Below are 14,267 nucleotides of genomic sequence, written 5' to 3' on the forward strand. Positions count from 1 at the left end.
ACACACACACACACACAGGCCCGTGAGAAGAGTGTTTGCACATTCTCCGTGTGCCAAGTGCGATGAACACACAAACGCATAAAGCTGCACGCTGAGGGCCACAATAGACACATTACTGCACTCTGAGTCATCCCCTCTTCCTTTATGCCTGTCCCCTCTGCTCTCCACACACTGTGCTTCTTTCCCCCCTTTAAACTCCTCTCCTTTCGACGCTGTGTGGCTTTAGCTCCTAATTTAAACAAAGGGAGGGAGAAAATGCTGGAAGGCTGCACACTGAACTCCAGTCATGTGATAACTCTGTGGTTACATTTATGGGCTTGAGCTGCCGTTGCTTCAGCTCTTATCCTGTTTCAGTTATTCTGTGTAACTGCAACCACATCTACATGATAATTACATTAAATTACCCATGATTTATTTCTGATGTTATATCAAAGTGGCTTCATGGTATTAATTTGGGTTAGTTTGATTTACCTTATTCATTGGGTATGTCATTTTCAGATTAGGTAACACAGGTAAGTGTGCAGGTCCTCAGTAACAGTGGTGACAGTATAACCCATGTATAAGTTAATCACTCTCATTATGGAATTGTGATCATTATATACTGCAAAGTATTTCAGTGGATAATCTCCAGATTTCTCAGACCCAATGTTAAGAACTCATGTCCAGACATTATTTTCCACTTGGCTCTTCCACTGAGCAGCCTTCAGTATTGATGTCATGTGTTTATCTACTGAGGTGCCCATTTCCACTCATATACATACCCCTCCATACACACCTCACAATGTGTCTGGGCCGCACTAACACATACACACACACACACTGCACTTATGCCCCAGACCAACCCAACCCACCCTGTCAACCCTCACACTGACCCCATTGTCTGCCGTCTTCCTAAGAGCACTCTCTCACACACGCTTTTCGCACACTTGATATTAGAACAGAAAAAAGCTCTCATGCCCTGTAGCGACGGAGCTCTGCCCGTTTTTCTATGAGATCATGCAGGATACGTATCTTACTGTGCTTAAGTATCTGGCTCGTTTGGACTCATTGTCCTTTGAACCAAAAGAATGGCACAAAGTCTGGTCCCTTAATTCACTTGGTTTTCATCTACAGGGCTCTCTAACTTCTTTCTCTCTCTGTGGTATGAAAGTTCATCTACCCCTGATCCCCCCCTTGTCTAGTGCTGTTTTTGTGACATGCAAAGAAATTCTCTCTACCGGGCTGGTACGAGCCCCCCCCCCCCGGTTACATGTCACCAAATGCTGCTCAGCTCTGCTCTGTGGCTCCCAGTTGGATTACGGCACAAAACCGTTTTTACCAATGCTAATCGGTGGATTAGTATCATAAGGTCTCCTTTGCTAAGAACAAGAGAATGAATGCAGGGGTCTGTAGAAACATGAAGCAAGAATCAGGTTGGCCTAGAAGGATAATTCCACTTTATTAGAGCTTGGGTCTCATTTTAGACATCATTTTTTTCTTGCCATGAAAACACTTTCAAACAATCAGACACTTTGTCTAAACTGTTGTTTACACTTTTTTTTTTTTTTTAACCCAAAAAGTCCACAATCATCTGACACTGTACAGGAAAACATTGGGTGTGACATTTAGAAAACTAACCGACCCCTCGGGCCCCTGGATCTGTGCCTAGTAGTCAGTTGTCCATCCATGAATAATAAAGTGGAATTATCCTCTAATACATCATGCAGTGCAACAGATTTGATCCTTTTGTGCGTTGTGGGCGATTCTTCTATGTTCTTTCAGGACCACAATCTCAGCTGCAGCTCAAAATTCAAACACTTCAAATCTCCATCTATCATCCCAGCTCACTTTCTCTGCCTCTGATAAACATCCTGTCGCTGGGCTCAGTGTGTGGCAACTGTGTGTGCTTTGAATAATCAAATGTCCTTGCGCGGACTTAGCTTGCCCTGTTGCACACCGCCAACAGCCAAGAGACACCAGGCACGGTCAGTCATGCAAAGCTGTTCTGCTACCATGCAAATCAAGACACACACACACACACTGAGAGGTTTGGGAAGCAGAACTGATACCTGTTGCTGTGGGTCTACCCCCTTCACAATAACCATAAGTTCCTTAGCAGAAGTAAAGATTCATTAGATAAAATATTTATATTATTTGGTGTGCAGTTTGCAGCATTAAAGTTGCTGCTTTTGGTCAGAGGCTGCGTTATCGTCACTCAGTCATCAAATGTCATGCAGCCTGATGGAGGCGTGGTTTGTTATTTCACTTGCATGTCCACCTGCCAGCGTCTTGCTAATTGACTGGCATTTATTCATTGGCCAACAAAGGTTTGGGCTGATAAGCACGCTGTATTTGCCCAGTAGCTCTGACACATACAACAGGCTTTTCAATAATCCAAACAGCAAGACAAAACCCCCGTGACATTAGATCAGTTCAGTAGATGAAAGTGTAGCTGTAGGTTGTAATTCAGGCCAAATTAAGACAGCGTCCTCACCTACAGCGACGCTGAACGCAGAACTGTTGTTTCCATACAAACAATTCAACCTCATCTCTCACACTGGGCCTTTATCTGGATAATCAGGGCCAACTGTTACTTTACTGTACTTTACAATATGTGTGTGTGTGTGTGTGTGTGTGTGTGTGTGTGTGTGTGGAATACATGTGCAAAAGAGTGAGGTAAACAGGAGGTGGTGTGTATGATCCCATTCCCAGGGCCAAACTGCTTCTCCAGGGAGAGAGATAAAGAAACAGCTCCTTCCACAACGGAGGTGGAAACAATGGCCAGGGCAGGGGCTCTCCGTCGCAGCTGTGTACGTGTGTGTGCTTGTGTGTGTGTGTGTGTATTACTTTGCATTTTTAACCATCTACCTAAAGATCAAAACAACCCTCTGTCCGCTTTTCTATTTATTCACAGCAGTTTAATCAGAGAGTTTCTCACAAGATACAGAAATGAATTCAAATTTAGGTGCCACTCAATAATGTTTTGCAATACTAACTGGCCTCTTCCGGCATGTTAAACTGACACCTTTTGTGAAAGAAATTTCTACATTCTAAATGAACTAACAACAGCGTGCTTCCTGTGTATCCACTGCTGGATTCAACACGGCTCACTGGTTGTTAGATGTGTCGTAACTCATCACAGATTAGTCTGCAGACATGTCCAACAATCCAGCAATGTGACCACAGCCGACACTGATGGGACTCAACAGGTTCTCACCTATGTTCACACGCTGACATACTCGTGCATACACCGTAACACACCCACTGACGTCAACCCATGTCGCTGTGCATCTCATTAATGATGAAATACAAGAAGTTGTTGGTGTTGAAAGGACAGAAACTGTTAAGCTGACACACCTTTTGGAAAACTAGTCCAAGGAGGGAAAACAAAGGCAGACCGAATCATGCAGTTTGTTAACTGTACTGTCTAATATTCAGTGGAAAACATGAATCATCCTAGCTGAGGTAACCACTTGACAAATCAGACTATAGGATTTTTGACTCATCGCTTTCTAAGAAGTATACATCCTGGCTCGTACAACCAGGCAAGAGCGTGAATTTCTCCATATTTTTTCACTCACTCGAAGTGTGTTCAAGAGGGCGGACAATGTAAAGAACGGGCGACACTGGCAGGGAAAGCAGTGGCAGTAGGTGAATGAGTGCAAAGAGGGGGAAGTGGATTAACAGGAGATGAGGTGCAAAGAGGAAGAGGAGGCAGAGCAAGAGAGGGAGTTCAACGATAAGGCAGAAGGAACCAGAGATGAGCGGATAAGGAGAGGAAGTCCAGGATCTGTAGAGGAGGTAGAGGGGGAAGCACGAGGGCACGAAAAGAGGAAGAGTAGGAAGTAGTTCTCCTGAAGACAGTGAGAGGAAACAGAGTGATTACAGAGGAGAGGAGAGGAAAGGAAAGGAAAGGAATTTCCAAGAAGACAAAGAGAGGTACAAAAAGAAAATTAACACTATAGATCAGGTGAACAAGCAGGTAAAATGAGGAAAGGAAATAATGATGGGGGATCAGTGAGGCCTGTCCAACACAAGAGTGAATGCATCAGAGATGCATCATGGTTGAATGGAGACAGACCCCTGGTTGCCAACCCAGGGAGGAGGGGGTCGAGCTAGCTGGAGATAGGCCGGCTAGATGGGATTTGGGCAAACGTGACTGCCAGGTACAGAGCCAAACTAGGCTTTAGGAAGGTGTCCAAAGTCCAGATACTGTGTATGACTGGAGGTGGATTTGGATTTCTGGCCCAAGAGACCGGGGTTAGAGCTCAGATCAGGAGACTATAGACCTGTAGGATGGCCATTAACTCAGGGTTGGTGTTGGGAGCTGAAGCCAGGGGAGCGTGTGCTCCTCCACAGAGAAGTGAACGGAAAAACATGTCAATGGAACACAAGGAGGGAGCCTGTGAATAAACAGAGCCGGTGACTCACCCTTTCTGGGATGGGATAGATGACTGTGGGCGGGGGTGTGGGGTACCAAACTGCCTTCACTACCCCTCTAAACACACCAATGTAGGCATTCATGCGTGTACCCACAGTCCAACTCATGTCGCACTCAGTTGACTAGACCAGGACAAGCTGTCTATTGTCCAAATCTCCCACCTAAAGCTGTAGCTCCTAGCAGGGCAGGAGTTTTGTGTTTAGGGGATTTTGAGGATTGCTGAATATTTGTGTGTGTGTGTGTGTGTGTGTGTGTGTGTGTGTGTGTGTGTGTGTGTGTGTGTGTGTGTGTGTGTGACTGATCTAACAAGGCTTGAGAAAGATCAGGTTCTGAGTGTTTTTTTTTGTTTGTGGAAATGAAGGTACTTTTCTGTTTTTTCCTTCTCTTCGAAAAAGTGAACATTTAAGGTCAATGATGAAGAATAAAACACGGCTCTGGACACGACCACCTATTCCCACTGGGCTACACTCGACGAGAACACATCAGACAGGGATTGCAGTAATTCTTAACAAAGATCTAAAACGTATACTTTAATTAATCCCTGTGGGGAAATTCATGCTCTGCATTTGAATGTCAATAACATTTAGGAGTAGTGGGCAGCTATAATTGAGTCCAATTGCAGGAGCATCCCAATACCTATCTTTCATTTCTTTCGGATGGAAGGGAACTGGAGCACCAAGAGGAAACACAGGGAGAACATGCAAACTCCACACAGAAAGACTCAGTGTAAATTGAGGTGCACTTAAATTACAGCAGACCTCACCCATTGCCAATAGACAAGCCAGGGAAATGCAAATAAAGCAAATAATAACTTTACACTATCAACCTTAACGCTTAAATACACATGTGGGTTATTGGTTAAATCAGCTTATTATTGATTATCCCTTTAACATTCAGTTTCGTTTAATTTGCTTACATATCTTTCCAGCTGGTAAAATCATCTTATTTTGTTTATACACTTCCATCATCTTGTTCCAGCTCTTCATTTCAAAGTGCCCAGTGCGCCTTTGGTTATAATGTCCAATAATCACCAATTAAGTCTCTGAGGAAGACACCTGATGCTTAAGCTGTCCCACACTGCCTGTTATTCGATTTCCAACAGTGTTCTGGTCCCATGTGATTTTAATGTACTACAGAATGTGAAACTATGCACTTGATTTTGACGGCAACGAAGCAACCTACTGAGTTGAGTCACAGAGCTAACTGGCTTGGCTGATAAAGGTTTGTCTTAATCTTTATCTGGACATTTTGTGGTGACTTTTTTATCAGTTGCAAACAATGTAAGGAAGGAAAATGTGTTAAATTACAGCTCTGGAAGGGTCCGATTGAATTTGAAAAAGACAAACATGAGAGCTTCAAGACTTCCAGCAACAACCATCTTACATTACACTGGACATATATAGTTTTGGTTTGTAAGAGAAAACACAAAAAAGCGGAACAGTGAAGCCACAAGTGAACTGGAAAGGCAGAAACATGCAGTTGCAGTTTAGATTTTGATGAAAGTTATCAACACCTCGAACGTGTTCCAACCACATCTGTTCACATCATATGGAAACACAGTTTGAAGTGTGCCACAGTACAGCTACTGATCCTACCCTCGGTGCAGTGCATCAAAAAATTGCTGTGGGTATCCTGCATCAGATGCGCAGCACTCACTAAATGAAACCAAGTACATGACAGAGAACAACTCATGTGAAGGGAGAAAACAAAGACTGTTGTGCACAAATAACAGATTAGCAGAGTGGGTAAGCTGGCTGGAGAGAGCTACCAGTATTTCCTGGAAGATTTGCAGTTGTGGGGAGTTTTACAAAGCTGCTCTGAATAGGCTGTGGAAATCTGCTAATTTAATCACCTGCCAGCCTAACTGGCAAATAAAAACACATGGCCCGCTACCACCTGAATGTAGAATTAACTTATCTTCTGCATGGGTTTTCTACTGTATGTGTATATAGAATAAAATCATCATGGTGCAGGTTTGGTGGCCGTATAAAGCTGAGTGAATTGGTGCTGGCAGTTTTCAAATAAAAACCATATTTCCCATAACACTCATTGCTTCCTGTTGCAAAGAGGATGTCACTACTTCACCTACCCAACCGTGCACATGTTTGTTTTGAAGTTTTATCTTTTAGTTTATTGGAGAAGACAAATCTGTTTGAAGATATTATTCTCACAGGTCTTTTACCTACTTCCTCCTGAGAAATTAAGTGTTGTGTTTTACACCACAAAGCAATGTAAAATACAGTGGAGAGGTTGCAAATCTTTTGAATGATAGCCCTTTTCACTTTTGGTAATTGCACTAATATTTGAAAAATAATTGTGACCATTGTTCAATAAAGTTACAATTCTGAGAGCCACATTTTAAATACTTTGGTATCACTTTGAGTTGTCAAAAATGTGATGCTGGTGCATCTGTGTAAAAACACAGTGAATACAGGTGAAAGAAGAAAAGTCCAAGCTGTAGAGAACTTAGTGTCGGGCTTAGAGTCAGAAAAAAAACATTATGCTCACACACACACACAAAACCAAAAGCCAAGGCATTATCAAAGATGTTTGGGCAGGTATGTTTGGGCCTGATTTATGGCCTCGTACATTAGAAAGATTTAAGGCAATCCTGGGCAATACAAACCTACAACTGAAAGATGATCAACTAAAGAAAAGAAAGAAAGCAAGAAAGAAAGAAAGAAAGAAAGAATCAATGAAGCGCTCAGCAAAGAGACTTTTGGGCGACTGTGTTCTTTTGGCATGAAATGCAAAACTTCTGAAGTTGCAAGAGGAGAAGTGAAAGGGACTTTTGACATGTTAAAAGGTAGAAAGATCAGAGACATTGAGGACTTTTCCTGCAGACAGATAAGAGCATTGTGCATATTATACATTATATTGTATATGCTGATCACACCTGATCTGCACTAGGATATTCCCCAAGACTATTCACTGACTGGCTTCACACTTACAGCCTGTATGACTGGTTGAAAATAAAGTGAAAGTGCTCCTCAACAAGTGGATCTGTTTGTTTCCCTGCATGTTGAGACATGCTTGCTTCTTTCTTCTTCTCACTAATAAGGTTAAATGAAATAACGTCACATTTCAGGGGTACAGTACTGCAATCATTGAGCTGGATTTCCTCTGTTTAACCGCTGTTTCATGTGTAGCATACGTTCTGCCCATGGGTGACTGTGCCCCTGCCTCAAACACTAAGCCCCTCAAACATCTCTCTGCTAGTCTGCTGTGTTAGATGTGGCATAACAAAGCCTAATTGAACACAGTGTTCTTTTCCAACTGTGTGAGGGAAAAATGCTAATTGCTATAATTAGAGCAAAGCAAAAATGTGACATTTTGTACATTTCCTCAGAGTCTGTCACAGCTCTCTGTTCAAACACTTTGTCTGCTTGCATGTTGAAACCCTTTCATTTACCTATGAGAACAGTGTAGTGTAAACAGAGGTTTCTGTGGGAGACAGGGACACAGACAAAGAGAGTGAAAGAGAGAGAAATGCACAAATTTAAGTGGTCATCTGACAAACAACTTCAAAACAGATATGACACATGTGGCTTGAAGGCCTTGCACAGAAACAGCTTTCCACCTGGAGAAAGCATATGCCCAGTTATACAGGACACGACAGCCTCTCTGGTCTGCACACACACACACGCACGCACAGGCACACACACTCACACGTTTCCTACCTTGGTGTCAACAATGGAGCAGGCGATTTGTTTCACATAGGCCAGGTCAGCAGTTTGGGGCATCAGGACAGATTCTCTGGTCAGGCCAATCTGGATGATGAAGGACACCCCTGCTGGAGTGGGAGGCACTGAGGGCATCACAGCCCCGCCAGGACCCTGCAACGGTATCAGGTCCATCACAGGAAATCCACCCTGAGCGGGCATAGAGGGCATGGATATGGGGGTCTGCTGTATCACAGCTGAGCCCGGTGGTGAGGAGCCCACGGGAGGAAAGAAGACCTGGGCCATGGCCCCTGAGGGCATACAAGGGCTAGCGTTAGCCATACAGAGTCCTGTCTGCTGGCTGCCAGAAGCTCTCAACACACACACTCACAAACACACGCCCAGGTGAGGTCTAGAGTTCTCTAAAAACCCACTCTCATTCAAACTGTCTCAGCGGAGGAGAGAGGGACACACACACAAACACACTGAAACATGGACACACACAAGAGTCCCAGTTCCTCTGTGTCCTGTGTCCACCCCCTCCCAGTGGATCAAGGAAGAAATCCTTATCCAGGAAGCGGCGCTTTTTCCTCCTTTCTGCCTCTTCTGTCACGCTCTCTCGTCGTCAGACTTCTTTTATTGTCCAGGCATGACAAGCATGAGCAATATGTGTACGAGACTCATGAAAGAAAGATACTCTGAGGGAGAAAACCGCCCCCCCTGCTGCCTTTCCTCCTCCACCTTCTCCCCTCCTTCACCTCCCTTGTCCAAAAGAAGTTGCTCTGCAGAGGAGAAAGTCCAAAGTTGATTGTGAAACTCCTGGCCATGGGAGAGAAAAAACAAAAACAATGCCAAACTTTGTTGTGCTCTTACCCCAGTTAAGTTACAAAATGGCCTCCTTAAACAGGAAACTGTGAGAAAGAAGGAGAACAAGAGACAGCACTCCGTTTACGAGTCTTGCCCTGTTTCAGTTTCAGCCCCTGTTCAGCGTTTTTTGTGAAAAAGCAGAGAGAGAGAGATCTGTCGGAGGGTACCTCCCTCTCCCCTTCCCTCCTGCCCTCTCATCTATGATCTTGCCACAGCCAAGGAGGAAGTGAAATGACTGACACAACCTGAAACCAATAGGCTCTCAGAAAGTCCCGCCCCTTTGACTCCATGCTCCCAAGCTTCCCCCTCCTCCCTTTCCTCTTTCTCACTCCCTTCCTTGGTTTAGGGTTATTCGACTTGTTTGCTCCCTCCTTGAGTCAAGGCCAGTAAAGATCCTCTTACACTGCCTGAGGGGGCAGCTCCACGCTCCAAAACCCTCCCATCTCTTCCTCATCTTCCCTCTTACTGCTTCAGCCTCCTTCTAGTCCCTCTGTGAAACTATTTCCTGCCTTGTTTTTAATCTGTGACACCTTATCTCTTTGAATTTTTAACTGACACAACTCTCCCATACTGCAGAGTAAGACCACTCCTATTGCTGAGATGTTTTTTATGCAAAGCTGACAGAAGATTTCAGTAAAATAGGGAACTGTTATGGCAAGTTACTAGTACTTTGCATACAGCAGAATATACAGCATGCTTAGAAATCAGGCTAGGTATCAGCACCGCTGTGACTCTGCACCGCTCGTCTCATCTCAAATAGAAAGCATGCAAAAATACTGACTTTCTATCTTTGGCCATGAAAGCCGCCCTGGATGGTAATATTGAAACTCACTAACCACATGAAGTTCATCCTCTTCAGCTTATCTTCTTCCTGGGACTGTTATATAGTGATTCTCTCTGTGAAGCACTCTCACAATTATCAATTCATTAAAACAAATTAACCACAGATAACTGCACTCAGTTGTATTAGTGATGTGACGAGACTGATGGCTCAGCTACTGCAAACAAAACGTTTGCTGGGATTCTACTTTCCACCACAAGAGGGCAGTGTTTGGTATAGTTGGATATAGTAGAGATGTGGCCATAGAGCTGCTTTGTTGTCTATTTCAACTGGAGATTTGATGTTAATAGTGCCAAGATAATGATCTTTAAAGTTTTAAAAGTTTAACTCATCCATGATCTGAAAATATAGAATATTCAGACCTGAAGATTTTATAATGTTGTGGTTATCTTCTGTGGAGAATTACATGCAGAGCCAGTGGTGGGACAGGGCAACTGAAGCTGGTGGGTTATACACTTTAGTTTGTAGTGTTTTAGTAGTTGGGTGGTTGACACAGGGCCTGATGCCGTGGGTCAGACAAAAAAGACAAATAAGAGTTTCTTTATATCTAAGGCAGACGGTCAAAAATGTCTGATTTATGAGTTGTATGAGTATCAGTATTATTCTATGAGGGTTCTTCTACTGTGTATTTTCATACATGTAACAGATGACATTTCTTAACTTATGGTAGTTTTTTTTTGTTTGTTACCCCTGGGGAAGCAAGAAAGACAACACAAAACAGAACTTTCAATTCACTGTACAAAATCTTCATTTTTTGTTTTTTCTTCCTTAATGACATACAACAGGGAACCCGTAAACAAAAAGAGAAAGTCATTTGATACAAGCTAGAATGCAGTTCAAAAATATATAATAAAACAAAATTAATAAAAAGCAGGTCTCTTATCCCTTGTAGTTAGAGGAAATTGTTTGAATACAGCTTAATATGATGTACAAAATATCACACAGTGATAAATTGCTAATAAAAAAATAAAAACACAAAGAAATGAGAGTCCTTTACCTTGGCCTCTGACTGGTAACAGATTTTTTTTTTTTAAACTTATTTTTTTCATTTTTCATGTTTTTTAATCGTTTTTGCTTTTTTACAAGTTATACATTGCCATTATCAATCACAAGCAAGTTCTATGCCTAGCAAGGAAGAATGATTCACTTATGATACTACAGTATTCTTACATCTTAATAATCATATTCATAATCAAAGAAAAGAAATGCAAGAAAGAAAACAAGGAAATGATGGACATTTACAGCACATAATGGCATCTCTAGTCATCATTTACAACCTCTGTTTTGATTTCTTTTTCTTTTTTGATGTGTCATACTGATTTGTCTTTTATTCTCAGAGAGGGGACACAGTAGCTCAGAGTGAAAACAAACAAAAAAAAAAAACATCAGTAACTCTCACTATCAAAACACTGTGACCCACAGCAGGTTCCACCTTTGTAGTATTTACTCCAGATTGTATTAGAAATACCTTCAAAACATTATCCCTGCACCCTGTCTGTCTACTCACAGCATCCACTATTAGATGTAGTGCAACGTGGAGCCAAATAGTATCCCAATGTGATTTCAGGACGTTGTGCCCAGCAGCAGTGCAATCGTGTAGTTGCACCTGGTTGTTCTCTTTGACAAGACTCATGTCAAAGAAAAGATGTACAACGGGATAACATGCTGTCTGATCTCAGACAACAGTCCACCACCCTGTTTGAGAGAAAAAAATAAAATAAAAATCTGAACTATAAATGCTAGTGTCCCCAGTGATGAGGAGAGGAGTGTTTACCTCTAGGATACTTTCAACTTTTAGATCTGACGTCCGACCCCTAGTGTGACCCTGTACTCTTGAAGAGGAGGAGGAAGAGGAGGAAGATGAGAAACAGGAGGGTTGCCCCTTTGACAACTGATTTGACACCAGATTTTTTATCAGTCTTCTTGAGGTAATAGAATAACATTACCGGTCAAGTTATTTGAAATCAGGTCAGCTGTTGAGGGGGGCAACTTTCACCTAAAGCAAACAAACATGTGTCCTGCAGTTATCAGTGTAAACACAGGACACAGATACGTAGATGTGAGGTGTCTCAAAGGAACAATGTTTCCACCTAAGACAAATGTTCTCTGGGTTATTCTCAAAATTGCATAACCTTAACAGATCAGACAGATCAGGTGCTGAATCATTGTTACTTACACCTACACATCTTGAATAAATACTTTCCTTTTATCTTTCTGACAAAAGTGGTTGAATTTAAAATGGACTTTCTACTTCTTTCTTTTTTAAACTTTTTAAACCCCTGGAGTTATTTCTTCTAGCAGGTCTCTTCAGAAAGAGGAGACCAGCTTCACGTCATCAGCTCTCTGGGTAATGTGCTACTGTGCAACTGATGCACGTCAAACAAGAAGAGGGAACCTCAACACACAACTGAAGGTGAAGCTTTTTTTTTTTTTTCCAAAGCACGGTTAAATACACGCCGACCAACGGGCAACCAACTTCAAGGCGAACTTAAACAAATGATCTGAACAGCTCTCATCTGAGGAAACCATTTCAGCCCATGTGGTCTTCACTGTAATATCATTATCACCAGCTCCACACACTCCTCAGGCATTATTCACATCCCTCTGAGAAACATTACCAGCGACTGTTCATTCTGAAATGTGACCAGAGTTTATGAAATGATCCAACAATGAAATGTCATTGAAAAAGATGATTCACTCGATGTACATCTATACACACGCACACACACACAGTCTTTCTTTTTCACACGTACACACACACACAAAACAGGTCCCTGATTCTGACTCAAGACTGACGAGGTCTTTCATAGCACCGTGATTTAACTAGTGCATTTACAAACACACACACATATACACACACACACACACTCTTCTGTACAGTAAAAAAGAAAAGAAAAAAAAGCAACAAATGACACCACGTGTGTCATTTGTTGAGCGCATACAAACTGGCCTCACACCTCTGTAGTCTATAGACTTCCCACTGTGTTGTCATGGTATCAATCTTTAGCTGGTTAATACGGTGTGCCAGCATCAGTCTGCAGAGTCGACCTCAAACTGTACATCTGTAGAAATGGACCGTGATTGCGTAAATATGTTCATTTATCTTGTACAGCAGAGTGACATTTAATCTCACACACACATTCGAGGCAGAATCATGGGGACGCTATAATACTCAGACAGAAAATGAGACTTGGTGTCTTGGCGATAAAGTTGAAATTAAAGCTATCTGTTCAACACTGGTTAGCGACTGCCTAGTGCCTCCTCACATCACACACAGCTAAGTTAAACATTCTCCAACCCCAAAATACGACACCACACACACTCTAACCCTGGAGTCTTTGGAATGTAATACATTGATTCCCAATGCAGAGGTTGGTCAGGTGTTTTCCGCCGACACTGGGAGCAAGTTACTGTTTTAAATCATGTCTACATGTGTATGTTAGAAACAAGCAATCTTTCAGCTATTAAAAAAAGGTCTCAAATGAAATGCGACGGTGCATTTATGCGTTGTGTGCGCTGTGCAGTGCGAGTGTTTCCTCTGTGGTTCTCTGTGAAATGTTGGTAGTGTGTCAGCAGTTCAAGCACACAAACACACACACGGTGCTTTGTAATAACCATTGGCAGACTGAAAAAAAAAAAAAAAAAAAATAGCAGAGCAAAATATTGTAGTGTAGAAAAGTGTTACTCCAGATATGATTACTTGAAAACGGAGCAGTTAAAGTTTTAAAAAAGCAGTGATTAGTATTACAAGAAGTCACTGAGGCATCAGAGAACAGTGAGGAATCGAGTGGAAGTGACGTCCTGTGGCGATGACCCAGCCAGTGGGGTGCAGGACAAGTGTGTGTGTTTGTGTATGTGTGTGTGTAAGCAGGTGAAATTTGTCCACTGTAGTCTTCAGTCTCTTTTGGCCCAGTTGTGGTTGTAGGACTCTAAAGGCAGAAAAAAAAAAAAAAAAGAGGTAAACACAAGTTAGACCAGCAGTTAGACGTTCAGATCTGCACATGACACCAACATAAAAGGTAAAAGATATTGGATCCCATCTAATAAAACATCTCAAATTTTTAATCAATTTAGCGTTTTAATCCAACAAGATAAAAAGAAATCGCATTAAAAAAAAAATTACCCTTGATGGCTTTCTGTCAAAAATATGAAGGAAAATAACCTCTGAGGCACAGAAGAGATTATATAAATTTCTTTTCAACAGGCTAAGCCGTACGCACCATGACTAATAAACTGATCTTTATGGATAAATTTCACGAAGTGCTCCATTAAGATTAAATATTTGATTTATTTATTTTTTTATGATAATGGAATAAAGCATGTTATATTCAGGAGTGTGTGTTGAGAGTAAGGAGTTCTACAGCTTAATCTCTTAATCTTTTAATCTTGATGGACTCAGAGCTCACACTGCTCTGCATCTCACTGCGTGTGCCTTCTCAAAATTAGTAAAACTCCAACAGTCCTTGTCTCGCACCCC

General features: G+C 42.1%; 2 protein-coding genes across 3 annotated transcripts in view; both read right to left on the reverse strand.

The window, feature by feature from the left end:
* prkd2 (protein kinase D2) overlaps positions 1–9,134 on the reverse strand; it is a 31,983-nt gene extending 22,849 nt beyond the window's left edge. The window contains exons 1-2 of one of the 2 annotated variants that reach the window (XM_023407553.2): positions 8,956–9,134; positions 8,101–8,864 (exon numbers count right to left, since the gene is read on the reverse strand). In XM_023407553.2, the coding sequence (XP_023263321.1) occupies positions 8,101–8,424 (324 nt within the window). In that variant the 5' untranslated portion in view covers positions 8,425–8,864; positions 8,956–9,134. Of the gene's footprint in view, positions 1–8,100 lie in introns of both variants that reach the window. The other variant, XM_023407554.2, reaches the window with a different exon arrangement.
* Positions 9,135–10,514: 1,380 nt separating this feature from the next.
* Positions 10,515–14,267, reverse strand: part of strn4 (striatin, calmodulin binding protein 4) — a 16,361-nt gene continuing 12,608 nt past the window's right edge. Inside the window, exon 18 of the mRNA XM_023407556.2 lies at positions 10,515–13,719. The gene's annotated coding sequence lies outside the window, so the exon portion shown is untranslated. The remainder of the gene's footprint in view (positions 13,720–14,267) is intronic.

The sequence above is a fragment of the Seriola lalandi genome, unplaced genomic scaffold (genome assembly GCF_002814215.2).
Source record: "Seriola lalandi dorsalis isolate HSWRI2012SDOR001 ecotype SW California unplaced genomic scaffold, Sedor1 jcf7180002054338, whole genome shotgun sequence".
NCBI classification, from domain to species: Eukaryota; Metazoa; Chordata; class Actinopteri; order Carangiformes; family Carangidae; genus Seriola; species Seriola lalandi.